At 44.8% G+C, this 25,821-nt stretch overlaps 1 protein-coding gene across 3 annotated transcripts in view; it reads right to left on the reverse strand.

The window, feature by feature from the left end:
- Nucleotides 1-7,199: 7,199 nt before the first annotated feature.
- Nucleotides 7,200-25,821, reverse strand: part of GLRA1 (glycine receptor alpha 1) — a 35,786-nt gene continuing 17,164 nt past the window's right edge. The window contains exons 4-11 of one of the 3 annotated variants that reach the window (XM_030459082.1): nt 17,854-18,077; nt 16,602-16,684; nt 15,835-15,972; nt 15,122-15,336; nt 14,308-14,454; nt 10,458-10,765; nt 9,666-9,802; nt 7,200-7,216 (exon numbers count right to left, since the gene is read on the reverse strand). In XM_030459082.1, the coding sequence (XP_030314942.1) occupies nt 7,200-7,216; nt 9,666-9,802; nt 10,458-10,765; nt 14,308-14,454; nt 15,122-15,336; nt 15,835-15,972; nt 16,602-16,684; nt 17,854-18,077 (1,269 nt within the window). Of the gene's footprint in view, nt 7,217-9,665; nt 9,803-10,450; nt 10,766-12,128; nt 12,135-14,307; nt 14,455-15,121; nt 15,337-15,834; nt 15,973-16,601; nt 16,685-17,853; nt 18,078-25,821 lie in introns of those variants that run through there. The other 2 variants (XM_030459084.1, XM_008501659.2) reach the window with 2 other exon arrangements.

Consider the following 25,821-nt stretch of genomic DNA (forward strand, 5'->3'; position numbering starts at 1 on the left):
TAAGGTGGGTAGGGAGAAGACATGTAAGCACTTGATGATTAGGCTACTTTATTCTTTTTGAAGAATTTTAAGTCCTAAGTGTGAGTACTACACTTCATTGTCTGTATTTCTCTAGTCCTTCCTCTGTTCTTATGTAGCATGAAAATTAATAAGCATTGACTTTCCCCATTATTTTCTGCCTTATGTTGTTAATGAACCAGCAGAGAGCACTTCACTCTTGCTCTTTACCTTAATTCCAACAATTAGTTCTTATTCTGTGAATACTTTTCAGATTATCTCATGTGAGATGCTGGTATTTTAGCACCCATCTTGTGAGGAAGAAAACTAAACCAACTGAGTAAGAACGATTTCAAAGCCTGTTTTAAAGAAGCTTATTTGAAGTTAAAGGCCAGATGAGTTTTGTCACAGCAGCTGCCTTTTTCCCCCCTCTGTAAGAGCTGATTAAACTGGAGCCTTCCTTCTGTGGTTTCAGTAAGATTGAAGACTGAAAATGCTCTGACCTTATTCCCTGTTCTTTCCTGATTATGAACAAGCATGAGAAAATACCTTCCATCTGCTTTATTTTTCTTTAACGAGCACACACACAAATTGCAGAAGTATTTCAAAATCTGGATTTTACTATTCACAAAAGACCATTAATAATGAGGCTCTGGATAGGTCTGTCAGGAGGGTACAATCCTCAGTGCCCCTTTGTGGGAGGGTCTGTCCCACAGCTGAGGTCTTGGTCTGTGTTGGCAAACCCCAAGTTTTTACCCTGAGCTCCTTTACCTCCTGAGCTTGTCCTAAGGAGTAGAGGGTGACTGGTATTGCCCTCTCTGTGGGGACAGGGACAGCTGGCAGAGGGATGGGGCAGCCAGCAGCATCTTGCTTTGCAGCTGCTAAACCCAGCTCAGCTCATTTGTAAGAGCCCTTGGCTGTTCCTGGAATAAAGGGAATAAATATTTTGGATCAAACGATCTTTAGGAAATCAAGGTTTGGAAACAACTATTTTCTTCATACAACAGGCTTACAGATGGGAAAGATACAGGAAATAACAGAAAGGAATGCCACTAAATAGGTTTTCCATAAGTTTTTTTGGAGGCATTCTTCCTAGATAACAGATTTTGGGGGCTTTGACCAGTGAGTTGGAGTTCTGAGAAACTGAGATGGTGTTTGTCAAGGACACAAGGTAAATGCTGTGTCTAGGTGCTGAACTGATCCCACTTCTATTTATTTTGCATAATTTCAATTAGTTCCTGCTGTGGATGTGTTTTTGTCTCCCCTCCAAGGTAAGACCAAATGTGCAATGTTTGTCCTGAACAGAAGTATCTGAAGTATTTTTATTCTTCTAAAGATAAATTTATTTACAAAACAATGTAAGTGATGTGCGTTTATAGGTGGAAGGGAGAAATTTCTGGGTCCTCCTTTTTTATATCACTTACGTGTAAGTTTTTCATTACTCCTCAGTTTTAATATAATAAGCATGATACTCTGTACACTGTGGTGGAATGTGAATAGAGAACACAATCCATAAAATGTCACTGTCCACAACCATGTTCTACCTGCTTATGGCTGTTGTTAGGTCTTGGGTCTGTTACAAAGAGCAGCTTAGGGCTGGCGTGTGCATCTTCAGGATTCCAAGGCTCCTTCTGGAATGGTGCTCACTGATGCTGCAGGGATGGTAAAATGCCAGGAAATGCACTGTGACCTTTGCACATTAGGCCATTTTCAGGCAAAGTCCTTAGTGCCTTGCTTCATCTTTACATATCCCTGTGGATCTCTTCTTTAGTGAAGTTTTACTGTATCTCAAACACACATGAATGGCTTTTAACACAACTGACTTCTATTCCACTCTGTTTGAAACAGTCATCTCCTTCCTGCAACTCAGCAAGTCCCTGAAGGAAGATGTTGAGCTCTGGCCATAGTTAGTGCTGTCAATATGTTGTGGCCAGGCTTGGTAACCACACAAACTTTATCTTTTTTGCACATGAATTGATGCTCCAGGTGGTCAGTTTTTCAGGATAGTTAATTCCACATGCTTGTGGTGAGTTAAGTCACTTGATCTTTGTGCCTTAACGTCCATGTCTGTCATCTTGTATACCCCTGTCTCTCCTGACCTGCTGCACCAGTTGGAGGGAGTGCAGCACTGGTTGTACAGTGAGATGCTCTGCAGCTGCACTGAGCATTTCTTGTAGAGGTGAGCTCTGCTGCTGTGACCCATAGCTCTGCCCAGCCTTACTTAAATAAAATTAGGAGATGATATAAAAATAATCTGATTCATTAGTGGGCTATTAAAAACAAAGTTTGCCTGGTATAAAGTGGGATTAATGGCACGTGGAAGCATGCATTGGATCAAGGACTTGCCATGATTGTTCACTGTTCTCCTGCCTGGGAAGGTTGTGCCAGTGTCCCTCGTGTGCTGTTCAGCAACCTGCTTGTCCAGCACTATTCTCATGTAACAGAGGCTGCCCCTTTTCCACTTCTTTTACTTGCTAGTTTCTTGAGTTTTGTTTTCAGAGGTGACACAGCCCATGCTGTACCACATCTCTTCCCTCAAGGGACAAGTCAAGCCTCATATTCTCCTTCCAGACCATCAAAAAAAAAGCAGCAGTATTTAAAGCCTGAACTCCCAGTAGGACCACAAGGACTAAGGTGTGGTTGCGACTGCTCTTACTCCAATGAGTAAGTACTACAAGTTCCTGTGTCTTACATGAGTCTTGATGTGCTTTTTCTTTCCTATTTCTGATCTCTGCCCTCGCTCTACTCATGGGCAGGGAGCTGAATTTTAGGACTCCTCTGCCTGTAGCATTGCAGCATCAGAGGACCAGAGCTGGCCTAGGAGCTGTGGTCACCACACAGATGTGTCCTTTTCCAGCACATCACAAGTTCCAGAGCTTGGCCCAGCTCCTCAGGGGCTGGTGTGTTGGTCCTTTAGTCCATCACAAGCAGCTGTGATTAGTATATTTTGAAAGTGTTTAAGTGCATATCCAGGAGAGGTGGTGAAGACACCACCCTTGGCACAATCTGTTCTATATTGCATAGTTTTAATTCAATAAAGATCAGGTTTTGGGGATTAGTGTCAAGCAACAAACACAGAAGCCTAAGCCCCAATTCTGTTATCACTGAACATCACTGCAGGGCTAGGACAGGCTGATGCTGATTGAAGCAAAACTGCTCTCAGGCCTCCATTAGGATTGTGACAAGGGTGCCTTCACTGCAAGGCTGATTCAGGCTTGAACCTGGAGCTGTAATTTAGTGCTCAAATTCTGTGGTGTGCTCAACCCAGGCCAGCTGGCTCAGCTGCTCTGCAGCCTAAACTTCAGTTTTGCTGTTGTCAGACCAACAGTGCCCCAGTATCACTGCCTAAGCAGGACAGATGTGCTCCCACAGGAAAGGTGTTTTCAGCTTGCTACAGTGCTGACAGTCCTGGGAGCAGCTTCCCCAAAGCCCTAGCAGCAAAAGCTGCTCTGTGTCCCTCAGTCTGGCAGCTCCAGGCCAGCTCTGCCTGTCCCTGCTTGTGCCCAGCCTGACTCACCTGCACAGCAATGACACACTGAGCCAGAGCATGTAGTTAATGACAGTCCCTTGTGCCCCAGCCAGGCTCTGCCAAGCTCCTTGGGGAGTTGAAGAGGGTGTCCTTGTTTGGCTTATGCTACTTCTGCAATTTAAGTGGCACATTCAGAAATAAGAGCTAATTTCAAGCCAGGCTGTTGACTACATATGGTGGTATCATCCTATGCTCAGGAGAAGATGGATGATTTTGTGCTGGAAGCACCAATGTACTTGAACCTCAGGCTGGGAACAGGTAGTAGGTTTTTGTATCCTCTCCTTGCTGAGAACTACTGATTCTGGGAGGCTGCTGAGGTCCCTCTCCCTTGTGCTTTTCATGGCTGGCTCCTTACTGTTGGTAGGAGAAGTGGCAGCACTAAGCACAGCCTGGAAGCCCCAGCAGTGATGCTTTTGAGTGCTGATAGGATTAAGCTAAGATGAAGCCACCCCTGCCTCTCTCACAGTGCCAACATCTCCTTGTGCTGAATCTGCTCCCAGTGCTTTCACTCTCCCTGTGCCTGGCCTGGGTCTGACCCTGGCTGGCCCATTTCTGGTGCTGCTGGGAGCTGGCCCTACCCCAGGGTGGGCTTCAGTGCTGTCTGTAGAAGACCCAGGAGCAGGAGTTTGACAAACAAAAGGTTCTCTTACAATTTCTACTGAGAAGCCTGGCATTAAAGTGCATGAGGACTGCAACTTAGGTTTCCTAGACTTGATAGCCATGATTACATGATACTGTCTTGTAATTCCTGCTGCCAGCTCTTGCATCACACCTCTTAGCACTGTCTGTCTTGAATGTCAGGAGAAGGCAGTGATGTGGTATGCAAACAACATTATTGCTTTTCTTTATCTTTTCACTTCCAGTCTATGTCAGGATCTTCATTTAACAATTTAACCAGTGATTTCCTCTGCTAGGTACTGAAGTCATCCTTCTCTTTACAGATTGCCAAGTGGTTTCTGTCCTTTACCACATTCCAGTGCAAGGAGCTTTGGCCCAATGCTGGGGCAGCATGATGCTGGGACAACATGACAGGGTGAGTAAAGGGAGAGATGAGCCAGGAAAGCTGCAGACTCTACAAACAAAAAGTCCTTCCTGTGCATGGGATACCTACTGCAAGGGAGATGACAGCAGCAGGTTGGGATTCCTCACCTGGCTCACCCTCTCTCTACTTCTCATTACCAAGCTAAATCCAGCATCTCCAGTCCAGGCTGTGCACTTCAGTGTTCCTTCAGTGTGAGGTCACCTGAGGGCATCACCCCATCACTTCTCGGAGGTAAATGACTCTCCTAGTGCAAGCACCAGCCTCTCCCCATCAGCTTCCAACAGAGCCTGGAGTAGTTCAGAGCAGATGCCCTGTGCAAAACGTGCAACAGCTCCTTGTATGTCCCCTAGCTCACAGCAGCTAAATTCTTATGGGGCTCCCTGCTACCCACCACAGGAGAAGGAGACTGGGAAGATGAGAACCTGATTCCCAGTGAACAGCTGCTGTATAACTGGATCACTGAAAACCAGGCATGATAGCCAAAAATTCTGCTTTCTCTCCAACTTACACTGCTTTGCTTTCACACTGAGCACAGTAAAAAAACAAAACAAAACAACACCACCACCCAAACCATCTTGTTGGCCACCCTTGCATTCCCCAGGACTCCTCTCCATGCACACTTTGCTGTGCCAGAGCCTCCCTGTTAAGTGCTGGAATGGTGGGATGGCTTTCCTTAGGAGCAAAGGTTTTATTTGCATATTTTGGGCTGCACTCCCCAAGACACTGAGCTGTGCCAAGCCCTTCAAAAGTTACAGAGCTGAGGGGCTCAGGCCCACAGAAATGGAAGTACAGGTGGTGAAAGAAAGGAGATGCCCACAGAAAAATGTAGCAAACTTGAATGAAGTGAGAGACTTGTGTAGATTTCTTTAAATGAGAGATATGCAGCTGCTGTTAAGAAATAGTTAAGGAGAAGGAGATAAAGGAGACGGGAAGACTTAAAGGACCTGAATTAATTCTGAATATGCTAAAATTAATGAATATTAACTTCTGCTTTGGTGTTCATCCTAGCATCCTTAAAAACAATCAAGTATCTCAATTTTCTGCTTAAATATTATACAGTCTCCATACAATACTGGACATCTACTGAAGCAGGAGCAGCATGAAATAAGCCTCAGAGCTCCCTCGAAGAAGAGGACAGAAGTGTACCAGGTGCTTTCTGGCAGGGAAGGGATCAGATAGTTCTTTCACTGAACCATGGGATGCTCCAGCAGGGCAGGACCTGCTCCTTGTGATTAGCAAGAAGATGCACAAAGTCCACCTGTTGGGCAGTGACCCCAGCCCTGCAGCCACGCTGGTAGGATTGGATTTTGGGGGGAAAAAGGGTCCATATTGCCTTATCTACTGCTGCTGGTAGCAAGGTTTTTGAGTAAAGAATTGGGGTATTGAAAGAGGTTGTCTGTCTTTGGCACAGGGATAAGAGCTATGTTTTATTAAGGAATGGTAGCACAGTACAAAAATATGATTGTATAAAATCTGTGAAAAATATGGCACCATTTAAAATAGCCTTTTCTCCTTTCATTTTTTTCCTTTCTTTTAATATATATATATATTGTAAATACTTCTAATCTTTTTTTCTACTAGCATTAGGAAACTAAGCAAGGTCTATAATTACAGATAAAGGACAACCAATAGTGTAATTTGAATTGTTGTGGATTTGCTTTAAAATTAAAGATCTTCAGAAAAAGAAGGGAAAAAATACAACTTTCCAGAAAAGCCTGGGGAAAGCAAAAAAAAAAAGAAAAAAAAAGTTTCTGTTACAAGCATATGAAAATATTCAGCATTTGAAGTTGTTTGATGCTTTTAGGAGCAAAGTCCCCCAGTCCCCTGGCCAGGACAGGTTTTTAGGACAGGAGGAATGAGGGCACTCCCAGGGATGTGAAGCCAATGACCCTGCCTGGGTGGCTGAAGTCAAGCTGGTGCTTTGCCAGGGTCAAGGCTAAACCTTGCAGGCTGTACCAAGCCACGTGCTTACTGCTCTGCTCTGGACCCTCTTCAGCATTTCTCTGATTTCTACCTGACCAAAAAATAGGAAGTTTACCCTACCTTTTTTTCTTTGTCTTTCCCAATGTTATTTATAAGGAAAACCAATTCCTGCTCATGGAGTGATCCATTTCCTGTGACATCTGGAAATAATATTGCTTGGGATAAAGCTCTGTTTTTCCAAAAAGTCCAAGTGAACTAGGACCCTATTTTCTCTTTACTGCCAGACCCACAGCTGTTTATTTTATTCAGAGATTTTGCTCTGAGCCTAGATCTTAACAAGAGCTAACAATTACTGAGTTAAATTCCATCAATATGCCTGGAAGCTGCCCTGCAATATCAAATCCTGAACATTCTGACTAATAAGTATAATTGCTGGCACTATTCAGGCAGCCTACTTTGATGATGAGAAAGATTATCAAAGCAAGTTCTGTTGCAATACAGAGACTGAACGCAGCCATGTACAGATGGAGAAAAATGTTTGATTTTGAAAACTGTGCAGAATTGCCAGAAGCTCTGAGAACAGTCTAAGGTCTTGTCTGTGTGGTGAAACTGTCTGGCAGGACATCTGTGGGACAGCTATCCCAGCACTGTCAGCCCTTTGCCAACACCCCAGCATGTTTCATGTTGGGATGTGAGTGCTTCTGGCTGTCACCATGCAGGCAGCCCTGGGGCTGGAAAATGGCCTGAATGGAAACTGGGTGCCTAATGAGCCTGGTGCCACATGGTGCCTGGTGGCAGGCTGTAAGTATGTAATTCTTGTTTCAGTCCCTAAACTCCCATGGGCTCCACTAGCACCTGAAGTACTTTTGCATGAGCATGAAATATAAATATTTTTCTGATTATTAAACATTATTTCAAGTCTTTAATTCGTCTTCCTCTGACCTTAGGGTCAAGAAGTGATGCTGGAGCTCTAGTGAAGCAGTAACCATGGGATTCCACCTCCTTCTCTAAGCTGGAGCAAAAGGAAAAGAGGTGAGAAGTATTCCTTCTCCTTGCTGCGGTCTTGCCCTTGGGATCTAGGATCAAAAACTCACTTCTATGGGAGGATGGTGTAGAGGATTTGTTAAAAACCTACAGGGAACTCTGGAGAGCAGCTCCAGTTAGGAAGGAAACTCAGAGCCCTGCAGGTCTCTGTGCCCTGGTGAGCCCTCCCAGGCAGCCTGGGAAGGATGAAAAGTTGTGTGGACCATGAGCAAATCTCCTCACTGCTTAATGCAAGGTCTGGGCATCAAGGCAGGACCTTCCTTGCCCAGAAGACTGAATTGTGGTTATTCGCCTGTGTCAGTAAGGAGCTGTAGTGCCTGACAAGCAGAGCAGGGAGGGAATTCCCTGGATTTGTTCTTTCATCTCAGACAAGGACACAGAGTTTAAAGCAATCACGCAATGTGCGGTTGGCACGGCCGACGTTGTGCATGCAGGGAGAGCTCAATAATTCAGCAAGCAAAACCCAAGCCAGCAGCAGATTTGGGTTCCAGCCAAGGCTTGGGAAGTTGTCCTAGCATCAAATAAGGGTTCTGCTCCACAGCTTGAGATCTCCCTCCTTGGGAAAGCACTGGCTGTCAGGGGAAGGTGAAAGAAATCCTCAGCCCACAGGTTTGCTGCTGCTCCAGCAGAGGGAAAAGGGGAAGGGAAGGGGCTGATGGACTGGTTCACACTGGTATCACATGGACTTTCCCTGACTCAGGTGTGCAAGGGGATTCAGAAGCTAGGTGGCCTTTGCCAAAATATTAGGAAATATTGACATTTGTCCTCATCAACACAGTGACCATCATGTTTTTTTCTTTTTTCCTCCCTGCCACCCCTTCACCCCCCCTTATGTTTCTTATCCTTTGTTTATTTCTTCCTTTTTTTTTTTTTTTTTCTTTTTCCCTCCATTTTCTCTTTTTTCCCCCCTTTTAAATAAAGTGTATTTAGTGCTGGTGAAAGGTGCTGAATTGGCAGACTCAGAGAGGGGTGTCCCTCTACCCAGCCCAGGGCAGGTCTGGTTCTTTCTCTGGGTTTCTTCCTCTTGGCACCAACCCTCTGCTGGGACACCTTTTAGGTCCCCAGGCTCCACTGCTCTCTCCCACAGCTACATCTTGCTGCACTGGTTGGGACACCCATGGTTCCCATCTCCCATTCCAGGCTTGGATGCTGCTGACCTGGGCCAGACTGGACCTGACAGTGCCAGAGGGCACTTTCCTGTGAGATGCTCCAGCTGCTATGGGGGATGCAGCTTCTGCAAGAAGGAACCTGAAACGAGTATGGGATCTGTGACCGGGTCAGCTGCAGTCGCGGGGAGAGGAAGGGAAGTGGAATCCCCCCTTGGTGCCCCTTGTCCCTCTGACTTCATTTAGTGCCTAATCCAGACCTGACCACAAGTGCTTCAGTGTAGACTGATTGTCTCTTCCTTCATGCTCTCTTTTGCTGCCCTTTCTAAAGTGCAAATCAACCCCACTGAACCACTCAGGGTGCTGCAGCATGGCTTAGGGTCAGGGAGACAAGTGGGGCATCAAGCCCTTGACTTGACCACGCCAGCCCCAGCCAAGCTTTCCCATTACACCCTGGAGGCATTTGGGGTAACCCCAACCCCCACCCCAACCAACCCCAATGCCAATCTGTGCTACTGCTCAACCAAAGGGACATCCCTTTGCTCACCTATTCCCACCTCCCTCTCCCCTACCCCCACCAAACTGTGCCAACCTCCCTCCCCTGGGGCAAAGCAGCCTGCTCTGTCTTCCCATCCATGTTAAAGCTAAATGCAGCACCAAAATAGATACAAAAATAGTTTTGGGTCTATCCACCCAGCTTCACTATTAATAATACTGCTATGAAATGTCTGAAAATAAGAACCACTCTCTCTGTACACACCTTCCCCCCCCCCAGCTGAAAATATTGCCATTTGCCTCGTCCTGTTGCAACAGGGCATGAATAGACTTTTTTTCTCTCTATTTTAAATATAATTTCTGCTTTAACTCATCAAGCTTTTCCATCCACCCCATCGTAAACACCCATGACAGAAAGGGTTTTGGAAAAGAAAAATAAAATCTTTCATCATGTCTATAGTGTTCTGAATAGTGTTTCTGACTCCTGTGACTTGAATCCTGCCAGGTGATTTAAAAGGACAGAAGGTACCTGTGATTTCTGATGAAAGCCCTGATGTCCTTCTTGGGTTTCCCATTGGATGCTGTCTGATGAGGATGAGAGAGATAATATATTTGTTTTCCTCTATCCAAAAGTCACAAAATGTTTGATCAGCAAACCCATAATGAAAAAAAAATGTATAAAGTAAGCAATAATCGTTAGCCTCTTTTTAAAGTTTCCCCATCTATCTAGTTTTCAAAGTGCAAAACCTAGAGCATAGACTGAGTTTCTTGTTCTGTTTTTCTTTTTTTCTTTTTTTGGTAGGGATTTTCTTTCCCCACGTGCTTGACTGGTATGGCCTTTCTATGACAAAAGTCAGATAAAGCATAATTGCAGTTGTTTCTGCACATGGAATTATGAATCATTCCAGTGACTTGAGAATCTAAGCTGTTAATAGGCTAAAAAAAAGGTTGTTTTTTTCTTTTTTGTTTCTTTTTTTTTTTTTTTTTGGTTTTCTTTTTGCATTATAATTAAGCATGAATATATATTAATATATTACACTACTTGGATTGCAGCTGAAGCAATCCAAACCTTCCTATGCCATAAAACTAACCCCCACCCTGCACTCCTCAGATCAAGAGCTTCTCTTCTCTTCCCTGTGCCATTTATCCTCAGTTCACATGATTAAAAGTCCCTCCCAGCCCTTCCCACCCCCCATGTTTGTTTGTTTGTTTTTCTTTAGTAGATATTGCCACATTCTTAAATTCATGCATTGCTGCATTGCTATTGCACATATATGAAGGATTCCTCTCTCCCTCCCAGCTGCTCCCCTTCCCTCACTGGTTGTGCACATCCTCTCTGCGGACGATCTTGTAGATGATCCAGTAGAAAATGTTGAAGATGAGGAAGGCCATGGGGAAGCCTATGCGGGAGATCTTGTCAATTTTCTTGGCTCTCTGGATGAAAAGCTTCCTCATCTCCTCGGGGGAACGGGAGGGCGGGGGGACGGGGTTGGCTGTGTTGTTGTTGTTGGCCCCCTTGACGGAAATGCCATCCTTGGCTTGTAGGCAGGCTGGTCCCATCCCGTAGGCAGTGAAGTTGAACCTGCCCTCCCCAGTTTCGTCCTCCTGAAACAGATTCAGCATGGGACTCTACTTAAAATGAGATATAGACAGTGCACCCTCGCTATAAGGCTCTCCACTCTCAGCTCCCTGCCCTGCAAGGGGAAGATGCCTCTGCTGTGCCCCAACCTCAGCTCCCTTGGACAAACCCTGTGCTCTTGGGAGATCAGCCTTATAGAGGGGTGCCAGCTGTGTAGGGCACAGATGCAAAGCAGGGGATCCAGGCACCCCAAGGAGAACAGGACTGACTTCCACCCCGCTGGTGTCTTTGACATACTTGAAGGGTTTGTGGTTCTGCATTAATTTTTTCCAATTGCATCCCCTGTTTTGCTTCTGCCTCTCCCTCCCCCCCTGCTCCTATCAGCACCTTCTTTTCTTTGCCTGTGCTGTGTCAGCTCGCCCAGAAGGAGGGGGCTCCATGGAACTCCTGTAGTCAAAGCCTCTGCATGAGGCTTCCTACAGAGTTCCATGGATGTGCAGGTGCCAAGACCTGTCCAGGAAAAGACCTCTGCAGGTAATGTGCAACCAGCCCTCAGCTCACCTGCCCACGGGACCCACAGCCCCTCTGCACAACCCACGCGACACGTGAGGCATAGAAATGTCCCTCTGCATGTCAATGGTAAGATGTGGCTGCTTGTTATAATTCTGAGCAAAAATATAAATTATTTTGCATTCTCAAGGCAAAAACTTGCTGATTTCTGGTGGGTTTTTGGGTTCTTCAAACAATTTAGCTCTATTTTATCAAACACAGGGATGTACTCACAGGGAAAAAAAAAAGTTTGGCCAAAGTAATACAACCAGGGAGCTGCAGAAGCAGAGTCAGAGACTCAAGTCTCTTGACTACAAGTCTCTGAGGATTATTGTTAATCCAACACCAGTAATGATTTGGCATGGAGGCTGTGTCCTCCAGTGCTGATCTGTGTCTCTCAACACTGACCTATAGTCCCACTCCTACAAAACCCTCCTGCCCAACATGCCCTCCTTTCCCTGCCCCTTCTCCTCTCCTTTGCAGAGTCTTTTCTGGATGGTCCCTGTATTGAGCATGAGATGGAGCATCTGGTGTGGAGAAGCAGATGAGAAAGCATCCTGGCATATCTAAGTAAAGCCAAACAACCCAAATAAATCCAAAGCTTCCTTGTTTTGTTGTTTGGTTGGGCTTTTTAGGGGGGAGGGTAGCAAGCTGTTGAGGCATGAGACCTACCAGCAGGCTCGTTTTTTTCAGTGACCTGGTTGAGAGGAATCTGCAGGGCTTTGGATTACTCTTTCCTGCTCTGGTTGTGTCCCCTTGGTGTAGTAGTGGCTAAACTGCCTCCTTCTCTGGTTGCATGCCATGCATCATGCACTGACATGTCTGCTTTAAGCCTAAATCCTTCATTTCTGTACTTTCATGAACTTCCTTCTTCTCATTGCTGAAAGTCCACTGGCTGTTTTCTGTGGCTGATTTGTCTTGTGTGGGTGATGTACCCAGGACAAAGGAGCTAAGGGTGCCTTTTTCAAGGTGCCATATCAAAGGAGAAAGGCAAAGCCACCAGCAGCCACTCTGGGCTGGCTTCCTTGGCTTGGGTCTCCAAACTCACTCCAAGTAGGTCTGATGATGCTCTTCTATTAACCAGACTGGAAGGGACAGGACCTTTCCCCAGCTGTCACAGTCCCTACATCTCCCATGGCAGTCTCTGTCCACCCCAGTAAATCCAGACAGAGTAATAGGTTTGGAGAGTTGTCTGCTCAGTCTTCCTAGCCAAGTCCTCCTCTTTCCAGAGGGAAGGAGGTAAGGAGGTAAGAAGGGGCTGAGAGATGGAAAGGGCCAATTGAAACCTGGCAACAGATATTTGTCGACTTTTTTTTTTTTTTTTTTTTTGAGAGTAAGAAAAACCTCTGATGATGAGAATAAGCTATCACCTTGCACCTAGATCTGAGGAAACCAAGAAACAGATTTGTCTGGATTCACTTGTATTAATGCCAGACCATGCACACTGTCTGGTGCATTGAGCTGTGAAGAATGGTCAGCTGGGCAGATCTAATAAATGTGGGCATGAGCAGGTCCTCTCCCCAGCTGGTCCTCTCTCCAGCTGCCTCCATCAGCATGGGCCACTGCAACATCTCACTTGTTTTTAGCATGTCATATCTAAGGCAGACAGAGCTACCCAGACAAGTCAGGACATCATGACAGAGCAATTAGGTTCTTTGGCAGCTGCACCAATCCATTTGCATATTTGCAGTCAGCTCCAAGTTTTCTGATGAGCCTGCAAACCTTGTTCAGTTTGCTTTTGCAAGTGTTTTTGTTTATGCTTTGTTCCAATTAAATTGCTGTGAGATTGGGCAGGGACTGTAATAGCACCTTTGTGTTCAGGGGAATATCTCTGGCAAATATCTTTTAAAATCATCTGTATATTAGTGGCTTTTTTCTCCTCATTGTTTAATCAACAGCAATCTGCATACAACAGCCTGGATCCATATACAGGATATCTGAATATAGAAGAAGAGATAAAAGCATTGGGGCTGCATTTTCTGAACCCAAACTGCTGCATTTTGAGATGCCAGAGTCTTGCTCTGCCCAGACAACCTCCATGGGTGCTGATGGGCTCATCTGTTTACTTCTTTTCTCTTGCATTTTTCATCCCTGGTCCTGACGGGGTTGTGGACAAGCAAACAATTGTCTTCTGCTTTGCACATAGGATGACTGAAGCAGAGAGAAGCAAATATGCCAAGAGACAGGGATTCCTGCTCCTTCTGCCCTGCTGCCTCCTGGAGTGGTGGCACTCATCCAAACACACACTGTGAATTGCTGTATGACAGGTTTTTTTTTTAATGGTAGCTTGAAGGCAGCCTCTCAGGCCTGATGCCAAATATTTAATTCCCACCCACCTGATTTTATAAGTTAATTAAGGACAATTTTTAATTGCATTTTGTCTTGTGATCGGTCACCTCTACCTTTCTTTCTATTGCATTCTGTGAGGTGAAATATTTGATGTGGTACCTCTGCCGAAAAGCTAGCAGGAGATGCACATCTGTGTGCCACATGCATGCTGGGGCTGGCATCAGTCACAGAGTAAGCATGGAGTGAGGCTAAGGGTGGGAATAAAGCTCTTCCTTCCAAGAGGAATTTGCAGTCAGTCTGAGAAGCAGATGCTTTTGAACACACAGATAAGAGAGACAAAAGAGGTGTCACTTACCTCTGGACTAATGCAGACTGTCTTGTTGGGGATGCTGTTCTCTGACAGACAAACCTCCCACCTCCCTGCCTGCCTCCCCCCCAGCCCTTGCTGTCTTCTGTCAAGGAGAACTCAGACCAGAACACTGCTCTTTGAAAACTGTTCTGTTGAAAACAACCCCTTTGGCTCAGACCACTTGGCTAAATAACTAAAACCAGCTTCCTAGACTCCTGGGGTCAGCAGACTGTTAGAAGAGACACAATTCCTTGAAGTAGCCCTGCTTTTTGTTTTGTGACCTTCCTTAACATCTGACCACACACTGAGGACTTCCTGAGGAACTGGTGGATCAGTTGATTTGGCCATGTGATGATGTTCAGCTGGGACAGATTCCAGCTGTGTCCTTCATGCTTTATGTATTACCTTATGGTGCCTCCTCTTCCTTCTGAACCTGAGCAGCTCTTTGTGCTGCCGGGACACGAAGTTGACGGCCGCGTACTCCAGAAGTGCAGAGAACACAAACAGCAAGCACACAGCCATCCAGATGTCTATGGCCTTCACATAGGACACCTAGGAGTCAGAGAGAGAGACTGAGATGAGGTGGCCTCTTTACCCAAATGCTTTTTTATTTGCCATTTTAAGTGTTACTCTCAAGATCTTTGGAAAGAATTGATGAAGCCATAATATGGTTGACATCTTCTCTTGGATATCAAAATCCAGCTCATTTAACATGAATGTATCATCATGAATGTATCACCAGGCTACTGAAACGGCTCCTGGGACCCTAAGTAGTAATAATTCTACAGTTTTTGCTTTTTTCCAGGTCTTGGCTGTGGTGCAAGAAAAATACCAGTCCACTCTGTCTGCACCAGAAGTCCCCCAGAACAAGGAGATTTAGTGGTATTATAACAGTGTGATGGTCAGATGAGTAAAAGCCAGAATGTAGAGTGCATATCTGTGTGTGGCTGTTGCAGGGATCAAGTACAGAACCCTTGGCTGCTGGGAGCTGGGGTGGTTCTTGGGAGGAGTGCTGAACCTTAGGGGAAATTTTGTTGCTAGGCATAAGAACCACTAAAATTTTTGTAGGAGGGTTCTGGAATTTGTCCTGTTTGCTTTTATAAACTGGAATAATGTGGTGGCAGCTCTACTGACCAGGGGGATCTGTGTCATGTCTTACTTATGTGCTGTTCCTAGAGAGTCCATGTTTCTTTCCTCTGAAAATGAGTGTGTTCCCTACCTTGGGCAGTGATGCTCGGGAGCCAGAACTCTGTGTGGTCATAGTGAGCACTGTGGTGATACCCAGGCCAACACGAGCAGGTGCAGCATCCATATTGATCCAGAAGGAGATCCAGGACAGGATGACAATAAGGAGGCTGGGGATGTACATCTGGATCAAGTAATAACCCATCTGCCTCTCCAGGTGGAAACGAGCTTCTATACAGGTGAACTTGCCTGAGAACAATGGAAGGTACATGGAAGATTACTGGTAAGGCACAGGGAACCTCCTGTTTTCAGCTGGGGACTTTCCTTGCATTACCTAAAATCAGACTTCTGCTAGAGGAGGTAATTAACAGATGTTGCTGTTAATAAAAAAAGTAGGTATGTATATCACCAACATATTCTCTTGGCATCACATCCTTTATCACTTAAATGTCACCTGTTCCCTTGCACCAAAGATAGAAGATGCTGGGTGAGAAGTGAGAAGGTGGGTGAGAAGGTCCATGCTAAACACACTTGAACTGATTGAGATGTTGCTGACACACTTATGCCTATTAACTTTTTATTGGCTACATAAGTGTATATTTACTAGCAAAATATCTATTAATATTTTTATATATGTTATCCCTAGCTGTGTAGAAGACTGTGTCCCAGAGTGCCATAAGACATGGCAAGAAACCAGCAAATACAGTCTTTAAATGAACCCAGCAGCTAAGGGTAAAGAGCACTGACCTGTGTTGTAGTGCTTTGTGCAGTATCTCAAGTCTTTTTCTTCTTTGAGGATAAACTGAGGCAATGTCAGCCCATCAGCAACTTGCACGGCTCCTTTTTCCTGCCACTCAAATATGAGATCATTCATTGTGTAGCCAACTGTTGAGAAGAGGAGAAAAATACCAGGTGAAACAAATGAAATACTGATGTGAAAAGGCACAGATTTGGAGAAAAGAGGGATGCTTGGAGGCAGGGGATTAGCCTGGCCTCCCTTAGCTGTTCTGCAATGGGTAGGATTTGGGTTGAGGCAGAGCTGTTTGGGCATGTGGGAAAAACCAGGGTAATGGCCTGCACTGGAGTTGTGGTGGTGTGCAAGGAATTGTCTGCAATAAATGACATTTCTTCTTGAATTTGGCTGGTTGAGCTGTTTGCTATTGATCTCTTTCTCTGAATGAAGTTGTTCATTGTCTTTCCCTCCTGAGGCAACATGTGCAAGGGGCAAATTTTCATCCATAGACAAAAAATTGCATTTACAGCTGAAAACCCTTTCACTTTTCTCTTCCAACATGAAAGGCCAATGTAAATATAAGAAAGCCAGGGCTCCTCCCATGAGATCTTTAAGGTTTGGCTTCTATAGGAACTGTCACATGCTGAATGAATGGAAAATCCTAAGCAAGTGATTCTCAAATGAGCCTCCAGTGAAGGCTGAACTGGAAATAGGCTGCAGGGAGGGAGGGAGATGGTGGTTGAGAGACCATTATCCACAGTGGAGATGGCTCAGGACTCACAGCTCTCTAATTGCATGATGCAGGTCTGAACATCCATGGGGAAATTCTTCAGGTCCATGGGACAGGCCAGAGTCAGCGTGATCCTGAGGAGAGAAGACAGCACAGGGGAATGCCAAGCAGTTTGTGGTAGTGATGGGGGCTGGTACCTTGCCTGAGACACCTTGTGTGCTGGGAGGAATGATCATCCACTTCTTCCCTGTCTGTGTTTTCACACGTGGTGTGGGAAAGAATCAGGAATAGTGAGCATTTGGGTCTGGGATATAATTCTAGGCACAGTTGCCTGCTGCAGATGGCATTTCATTGCAACGCTGTTTTGGACTGGGCAGAATAGAGAGTTCCCACACCACACAGATTTGCTGCTTCTCTCTTCATTTCTTGCCTCAGGTTCACAGCAGTCTGGATTAGCAGCCAGCTCAACCCCATCCTCTGGACCAACCCCCCGATACATTTCTAGAGACTGGGACTGTTTGGAAATCTTTGAACAGAGTATTTCTGTGTCAGAAAAAGCAAACATCAACCAACCCAACAACCCTAAGAAAAGGGTTTTGCCAAGATCAAATTGTGGAGGAAAAGAGAAACTTAGGTGGGATTTTCTGCAGAGAAATATCCCTGTTGTAAATCAGTGTGAATCTCTGTATCTTCCTGAACTCCTGCTGTGCCTCCTGAGACCTCTACTTTTGAATCTCAAGCTCTGTTTTTGACCAGGTGCAGGCTGGATGTGCCATAGTATTGCTGACTTGCCTTGTATCATGTTCTATGCTAAAAATGTTTGTTTGGTTCAACAAGTTCATATTTTATTTGATTAATTTAGTTAGATCTGTGTTATTTGGTTTGATAACACTGAAAATGCTGTTCCTTGAAGTGTTCAGATTTTTGAGATTTTTGCCTTGATATAAAAATAACGAAACCTCATGGTTGACAGCAGTTTAATTTTTCTATCATCAGACCCACAAAAACGTAACAGGTTGGAAAAATACTTAAATCCTTTTGTTTGTTGGCACAAACTTTCTACTTGTGTTTAGAGACTTGTCGGGAAAGATGATGTTGTGACAGTAAGAAAACAACTGCATTTTCTGTATTTAATGTCCCTTCCCACCATACTGCTATTCACTTAAAAAAACCAAACTAATTTTCTTTTATCTAACAGCATGCTTAAAGTCTTTACTTTCTTATTTCAGGCTTGAGCACTGGGAGTTCATCTCTGGCTAACTCTCCCCCTCTTGGTGGAGGTCTCCCCATTGAGACATCTCACCTGATGCTGTAGAGGACATTGCCATTTCTGGAGATCCTCAGAAGCTTGTTGTCTGTGGTGATCTCATGGAAATGGGCCCCTTTCTCATTAGCAAAGAACAAGTCAGGCTTCCAGATGGAGTCTAGCATGGAAGGATCCAGGTCCAAGGAGTCATCGGGGTATTCATTGTATGCCAGCCGGGGGTCGTTCCACTGCTGCCGCAGGAAGATGTTCACCCTGTAATCCTGCATGGTGTAAGCAGGGGGCAGAGACATGCAGTTAATGCTCAGAGGAGGCTGAGAACTGAGGAACAGGTTCTAAAATCATTATCAAACCAAACTATGTCTAGGCCTACAGTCCCCAGCTATGACAAGCCCTCTTGGCACTGTTTCTCAGGGAGCTGTCATTATTTTTAGCTCTGTAGCTCATAGCTATCTCATAGCAGGAGCAGCTGCTTCTGTGTGCATCCCTCCATCACAGCAATCATCAGCTGTGTGTGAGGAGTCAAGACCTCTGGTCTGAACCCTGGGGCTGGAGAAGTGATGTTCAGTTGCAGGAGCTGTAAGGACTAGTGTCAGAGACGACTGGTGCTGAGGATGAAGGGGGAAAGGACATCAAAGCAGCTTCTTTCCTCTGTTGAACCATCCCACACTGTGACTGTCAGTGGTTTCTCCAGACTTGTGAAAAGAAAAGGCCCAGTGAGACAGAGAAGGAATATTTCCTGTGTCCCTTAATATAAGGGTAACTGAGGGTAACAGACGGGAGCAGCTGCCCTGGGTGAGAGCATGTGAAGACAGGAGGGATGTGCATGAAGCCTGGTCTCCTAATCCTAAGTGGGTATTCTGCGTTCCCCTTTACTAATGTTAAAATGCCACGAATGCTACGGATTTTATAGGATGGCTTTCTTCTTTATTGAAGCAAGCTACCCAGCACTATGCAACTTATCTGGCTTGCAGCATGTCTTGAAGCTCCCCTGAGTTCTCCAGGCCAGGGCTGACTGCTGAGGTCAAGCTCAGACACTCCCCTGGACAATTAAAGGCAGTTTCTGTTCTCCCTGTCTGACCAATTGCCTCCCAGGGTGATCTCCCTGCCTCTTTTCTGCCAAATTTCACATAAGAAAGAGCCAACAAATTGAAATGGGGAGAGGACATGCCAGCCATCAGGAGAGGGATAAAAGCTCCATGTCCTTAAATTAATTGACATTTTCTAAGTATAGAGGGAGACTGCATCTGAAGAGCAGCATAATAATTAACCAGTTTCACTGCACTGGCCCAAACTAATGGTTGCTATCAAGATTCAGGGTTTCTTTGGTGTCTTTCTAATACTAATGTACTTTGAAGACTTTTATTAAGTGACAGCTAATGGAGGGTGTCCTGCTGCTAATACCTGCTGCAGGCACTAGGACCTTGCTTTCAGGGAGACTGTTTCACATCTTTGAGGAGATCTCTCTGACTCTGCCATCAGGTCTGTTCTTCCTGTCTGGAGAACACAAAGCTCCAGAGTCAAAGGGTACACGGGGAGGAGAATTTTTCTAATGTTGCTGCTTCTAATTCTCACTTGCTCGTGAATGTCTCTTGTCCAGGAGTCCATGACTCTTGTGGAGTCCAACCCTAGTGGGGAATTGGGAGAGGATTGTGTCTTGGCTGCCTTGTGTTTCTGAATCAGGCAGATCACAGCCAAGCCCCTGGTCTAGAATCTGTTTTGAGCCACCTGTATCCTTGGAGCACAGAATCTGTTAATGACAATAATTATTGTGACAACAGCAAATGGACCAATGACTTGATGCTAAAAGGAGCAGACTTCTGAACATGAAAAAGAGCTTCAAAGCTGTCCTTCTGCTGATATTCCAAATGTCACCTTCACAAGTCCTAGAGCATCCCTCTGACTTAATTATTCAACTCTCTCCATCCTGGATAATGTATTTTGAGAGAATGTGAATAGCTGTGGGCAGCTGGGAACCAGGCTCTTAGCAGAGGACTGGCCTGCCATGCAAATGTGGAAAGGAAAAGCAACCCTGAACCTCCAGTTCCCATGGCAAGCAGCAGCTCCTTGAGCAGCTTGTATATATTCAATTCTTCCTTTTCTGTGTGTAAAGATCTGCAGCCATTGCAGTCAGGGGAAATCGATGTCACTGACCTAATAGGTAGAAAGCAAAAGGTTGTTTTGCTTATTCAGCTACAAATAAGCTGGATGCTAGCGGGTCAGCTCCAGTTGGGGGTTTATGTCATGTAGAACATAAATTAAACTCATGTTTGGAAGAAACTTCAGCAGTAGCTGCCCAGAAGTGTTTTCAGCCTGATGCAGTAGTGTTGGAGGGAAGGGAGCAGAAAATGAAGCCAATCTCTCTGCAACAGGCTGTGCTGTTGGGAATAAGCTTTGTTGCTGGAGTAAATTCATTGCTTCAGCTCCAGAACTCAGTAAAAATAAAGGGTGAGAAGAAAGATGCCACTGCAGCAGGCAGAAAAGACCACAGATGAATAAATACCATGGGCTTTGTCACTGTGGTGGGGGATCTTAATTCCATACTTGTGGGCCAAAGGAAAATTAACTGCTCACAGCAGGTGCCTGTGGGAGGGTCCCTCCTAACTCATATCCACAGACCAAGTGTCCTTTACTCATGTCCTACATGAGAACAGGCCAGGGATGTATCATGGAAGTGTGGTGTGAGAGACCTTGCTTCCCCCTTCCAGAGGATGCTCAGCAGCATGGTGAGTAGCTCTGGTGTGTTCTATTCTTTGTGCTCCTCCTTTGGAGACAAGCATTTGCAGTGGATATTTGTTGCTTTGGATCATAAATACCTGAGCATTTATGTTGTACTGTAAAAAAAACAAGGACAAAGAAATATTATACATGCCCTGAATGCAGTTTCTGGCTTTGCCATTTTACAACAGGTCTGTGCATGTGTGTTTAGGAAGATCTTCCTCCGTGATGGGTTTATTCCCTGGTCATGGAGAAGGGTTGTTTCCTCCCAGATGCCTTTTCTCTTATGGCAGACAGCTGAACTGCACTGAAGGTGCAGAGGAGTCCTTGTGTCTAGGATTCTTTGAACATTAATGTAAAAGCAAGCATGTGACTGGACATGGCACTGCCTGAGGAGCCACTGGAAGGCACAGAGAGCAAATGGGGTATTGTCTGTAGCTGTGACACAGCCTGTGATAAGGGTTACACTGTTCTGTACCAGCAAAAGGATCCTGCCCGTGAGATCTTTGTGTCTAAGCACTGTAGTCAAGCTGGGAAGTGATGAGCCAAACACCACTCAGTTTTTGCCTACCTAGAGACAGGTAGAAACCTCCCCAGTTTTCTCCTGGATGCTGTTGAATGAGAACTTAGTTAATATCACCAAGAAGTCCACAGTTATTCCTAAACGATGGACAGAACAGACCAGTTTCTGATGTTAATTTCCAAGGAAAAAAAAAAGCTTTTACTGAGGCTGCAAACTCAGCAGCTCTATCTCCATACCCTTCTTATCACATGAGCTCCTCATTTGTGTGCCCATCACATCCAGACACTGATTATCTTGTGCAGCCTGCTCCTCAGGCTGGATTGGGAGTGAAGAGCAGGAACTCAGTGTTGGGAGGGCATTTAGGAGCTTTGCAATTTGCCATGAAGGCATTTCAGTCCCAAAGGGGAAATGACACAGGGCAAGAATAAAATAACTGAAGGGATCAGAGTAGTTCAGTTTGATAATGCTAAAATGAAATTCTGCTGAGTGGTTTCACAAGGGGCCAAGGAAATGCAAGATCATTGCAAACCTTTCCTTCCTGAGACACCACAGTCTTGGCATCTGATGATGAGTGACCTGAAGAAAGTGGTGGCAGGTGGTGTAGTGCTGTGGAGGGGGGATGGAGACTGTCAGGGTAACTCATAGGTTTCAGCCCCTGACTCAGGGGTTTTGTCAGAATACCCCCTGCACTGGGAAGTTTTGATAAGAGACTTCACTTTGATAGATTTACATTTTTCTGATGGAAAAAAAAACCAGAGTAGAGACCAAACTCCCTCGGGAGGGGATTCTGTTGGACTACAGAACACAAGGGGCTTTATTGGTATTGGGTCCATTCTCCAGAAAGAGATCAAACAAACCTTTTCAAGGTTACTTGCACTGTAAAGGAGTGCTACAGCTGACTGATTGCTAAACAAAATAAAATAAATTAACACACCAGACCTTGGAAGCGTTAATAAGGGACCTTGTTAACTTGCCACAGCTGTAGCCAAGTAGCCAACTTAAGGCCTAGTGTGAAGGCTACAACTGGGCTAGCAGGAGGAGGCTGTGTGGCTAGTGGCTGTGCTGGAGGTGTTGCTGAGCAGGAAAGCTATTTTTTGAGGTAGGTAAGGGTGGGAACACTACCTTGGTGCCTAATATGTGTGTGGGGTTTGGGCTAGAAGCTAAAACAGAAAGTTTTTTCAGGGCCTCCCTACAAAAGGAGGAGAAAGCTTATTCCTTTGGTCTCCTAAGGATGGAGGTGCTGAGGGTGTTTTGGTGGTGCATCCTGAATTGCAAGCTTAGGAATTTATCAGTGAGGTGGGTTCTGCATGTGTGTGTATTAGAGTTGCATGGTTGCATGCTTTTTCTTATTTTTTCTTTTAAATTCCCTCTTCTATTTAGTGCAAAGACAAGCTCCAAGAATACAGATGGCCAAAACTCTGCATGTCTAGCACTGAAACTGCAGCAGACTGTGAGATGTTGTGAAAACCTTTTCATTTTGTGTTGCGTGGCTTCTTCCATGCTTATCATCTCTGTGGGACTGATGGCTGGTTTCAAGAATGACTGACTGTAGAAAATTGAGCTCAAAACCTAGCCTTTGGTCCAGGATTTTTCTGTTGATGCTGTGAGGCTGGAGCAAGCTCCTTGGGCTGTTTTGCAGGATGCTTTGTTATCTCATTGGAAAGCTCACACACAAATGTCTCTGAACAAATGTTTAGCAGTGGGACAGCCTGTCCCACTGGGGTGAAATCATCCAAAAGAAATTTGTATGTGTATAGACTGTGTCCAGGGAAGCCTTTGCTGGCTGTTTTGTGGCTTTACATTACTTTACATTCTTATTTGCTGTATATGGGTCTTCTAAACATGGGACTGGGATATGTCATCTTGAGCATTGAGTCTAGCTCCTAGCAATCCAGGTGATAATGCAAGAAAAGATATTCCTTTTTTCTTCATGTGATTTCACTCTATACAAAATGCTCCAACTTCCTAAGCCAGCAAGAGATCCTTAAAACTGCAGTTTCCACTGTGAGGGAGGTGTTGCTTCACTTCAAGTTTGCTGTTATTGCAGGGTATTTATTGGGTGAAATGCTCAGATAATCTCACCACTTGTGTCACGTTACAAAGCAAAGTGAAAGCTGGTGTAGTTTATTCTCTTAAAACCAAGACCCCGTTCCCTGGCTGCTTGACTTTGTTTTCACTTTGCATGAAGAATGTGTAGGTTTACTATTAGCTTCCTACTCTGTTATGGCTTGGAGGTAAGGTGTTTATGTTTTTGAAAAGCAAACAAAGATTTAACAGCTTGTGTTGGGGGTTATCTGTTTTTTAATACAAGTGGAGAGAGTGGGTGTACCTTGCCCTTGTCTTTGGAATGCTTTGCTCTTGGATGTAGTGTTGTAGCAAATCTCTGAGACAGAAGGAGGGTGTCTGCACTGGTCTGGCTGGCTTAGTTGGTAGCATCTTTCTCTTTGAGGTACTTGTTGACTTCACAGGGGTCTGCCCCCAGTCACAGGCTCCCTTCTGCTGAGAGCTGATTGCAAGTGAAGTGGATGGTTAAAAGCTCTGAGCTGCAATCTACAATAAATGTCCAATCAATTATGTACACTCCTAGAAGCTTTTATCTTGGCTCTCCCGTTCTACAGAATGCTTAAAAAACTTTACTTTCCTTAAGTCAAATCTACTTTGGCAAATTCAGACGAAGTCTGAATGACTGTCATTTTTTGGATGTTGAGTTTCTGTAGGGTTTGTTTGGGGTTATTTGGTTTGGTTTTGTTGTTTGTTTTTTATTTCTTCCCTCTATCCTTGCAACAGTTTTCAGGTCTCTATTTCTTGCCTTGTTAATTTTGAACTTCTGTGAGGTGGATATCAACTTTCCACCCACTCTGGAAAGCTTTTGCTCAGTCCCAAATCATTATCCTTCCTTCTGTAGTTTGTAGACCCAAGTGACTGCATCAAATTCCTCTTGTATTTTCTCCTCTTTCTCTACCTTCCATGATGCCACAAGTTGTAAGTGAGTATTTACCTCTAATCTTTCTAATCCTCTGCATGGTGACCTCATAATTTATGCTGATTTATGAGCTTCAGGCAGTGTAAAGTTAAATGCCAACACTGGTGCTTTCTTTAGGAATTTGCAGCCCCATGATGGAGATATTTTAAAAACTTCTCTAATTGCACATATTGAATCCATAAAGACTTCTCCTGCAGGTAGCAGTGCAAGAGGGACCAAATAGAAGATGACATAGTACTCAAAACCTAAACCTGGCCATGATTGAGGTTTCAGCAATAATGTTGTTCTCTCTCCTTTGGCCAGGGAATGTTGGCACCATCAGTCCCGAGGTACTGTTTGCTTTATGGTATAACATTGAATTGCCTCTCTGCCACCCAAGATTTTTTGCCCCCACAGATATTTGATCACTGCTTTGAGTTCAAAGTAATCAGGTCTCAAAATACTTCCATGATAGGACCTTCTGTCCTTCCCAGAAACAGGTGGGTGCTGCATCCTGAAAGAGCTGGGAGAGACTGACCCCTCTGCAGAGTAAATCCTGAGTTAGCAGACCCCAAAGACTGCTCTAGCTCATGGGGCTCTCATTTTCAGATGCTTCAGTACCTGTGTTGCTTGTGTTCTTGTCAGTGTTTACAAGCAGAATTGCTGTCCCCAAAGCAGCTCCTTGTATTGGGCTGTGTGCAGTGCTGTGTCAGGCTGACATCTGGACTAGCTTGTCAGAGCTGGCTTGGGTATTTCTAGACAAAGCAATGTGCCCAGAGGGTGTTCTTGTGTTCCCATGGGAATTTTTTCTATGGAATATGGACTATGAAATGAGTGGCATCTGGAGAGGGTAGCAAGTCCCTGCAGCCTGTCTTAAAGGTAAATTGCATCTCTCTCACTCTCATGCCAGTCTATGCTAATTTTATGGAATGTCCTGCTTACTGTGATCCTTTGGCATCTGTTTATGACTGCTGCAATGTATTTTGCAAGATAGAACAGACATATTGAAAACCATGTCATTTGTAATGTGTTCTGGAGGCTGCACAGGGATCACTTGTGGGCCTGCCCCTCTTTGCAGTCTGTGATCATCTCTGATGGATGGGGTAGTTATTGCCTGTAACACCAAAGGAGGTATCCAATAAAATAGTATATTAAGAACAGATGCATACTTCAGTTCTGGTTCTTCTGCTTTTTATACAAGTGAACCCAGGAATGTACTTCTCATCTATGAACTCTGACAAATTCTGCAGTCCAGTTATGAAATGTGTTTCTCTGTGCTTGGACAGAATAATGGCTGTTTTTTTCTACTGCTGCAACTGAACTCAGCTCCCCAGCTCCAAATACTGCCAGGAGAATGGTGTGGTGTCAGAAGAGACTCAGAACCTCAGGTGTTGAGTTGTTGATCTCCTCTGACAGTGCTGGGCATGACAAGTGACTTGCGTAAGTCACAGGGTGTGATCTCTATGTAAAGCCTGCAACATCCTGGCTGAATGCACAAAACATCTGAAGCTGGAGGCTTGAATTCTTCATTCAACATCTTTTTAGAAAAAGAACTACCAAAGAGTAATTAAACATCATATTTCTGGATTGGCTTTAGTGAGCACTGTACCTCCAAGAGTTTTCCTTTGCTCTTTGCTGATTATGTCACAACCAATCCTTTTGTTTTCAGATGGAGCAATTATCTACTGTTCTGGTGCTTCTCCTTGTGTGTAGATAAAGCTTTTAAACATGTTCACTAATTTTATCTGAAGTGAGCCTTAGCTTGCAAATATTGGCTTTGATTTTAATAAAAATCATTGTCTAA

This window comes from Calypte anna, chromosome 13, assembly GCF_003957555.1.
Source record: "Calypte anna isolate BGI_N300 chromosome 13, bCalAnn1_v1.p, whole genome shotgun sequence".
Lineage (NCBI taxonomy): Eukaryota > Metazoa > Chordata > Aves > Apodiformes > Trochilidae > Calypte > Calypte anna.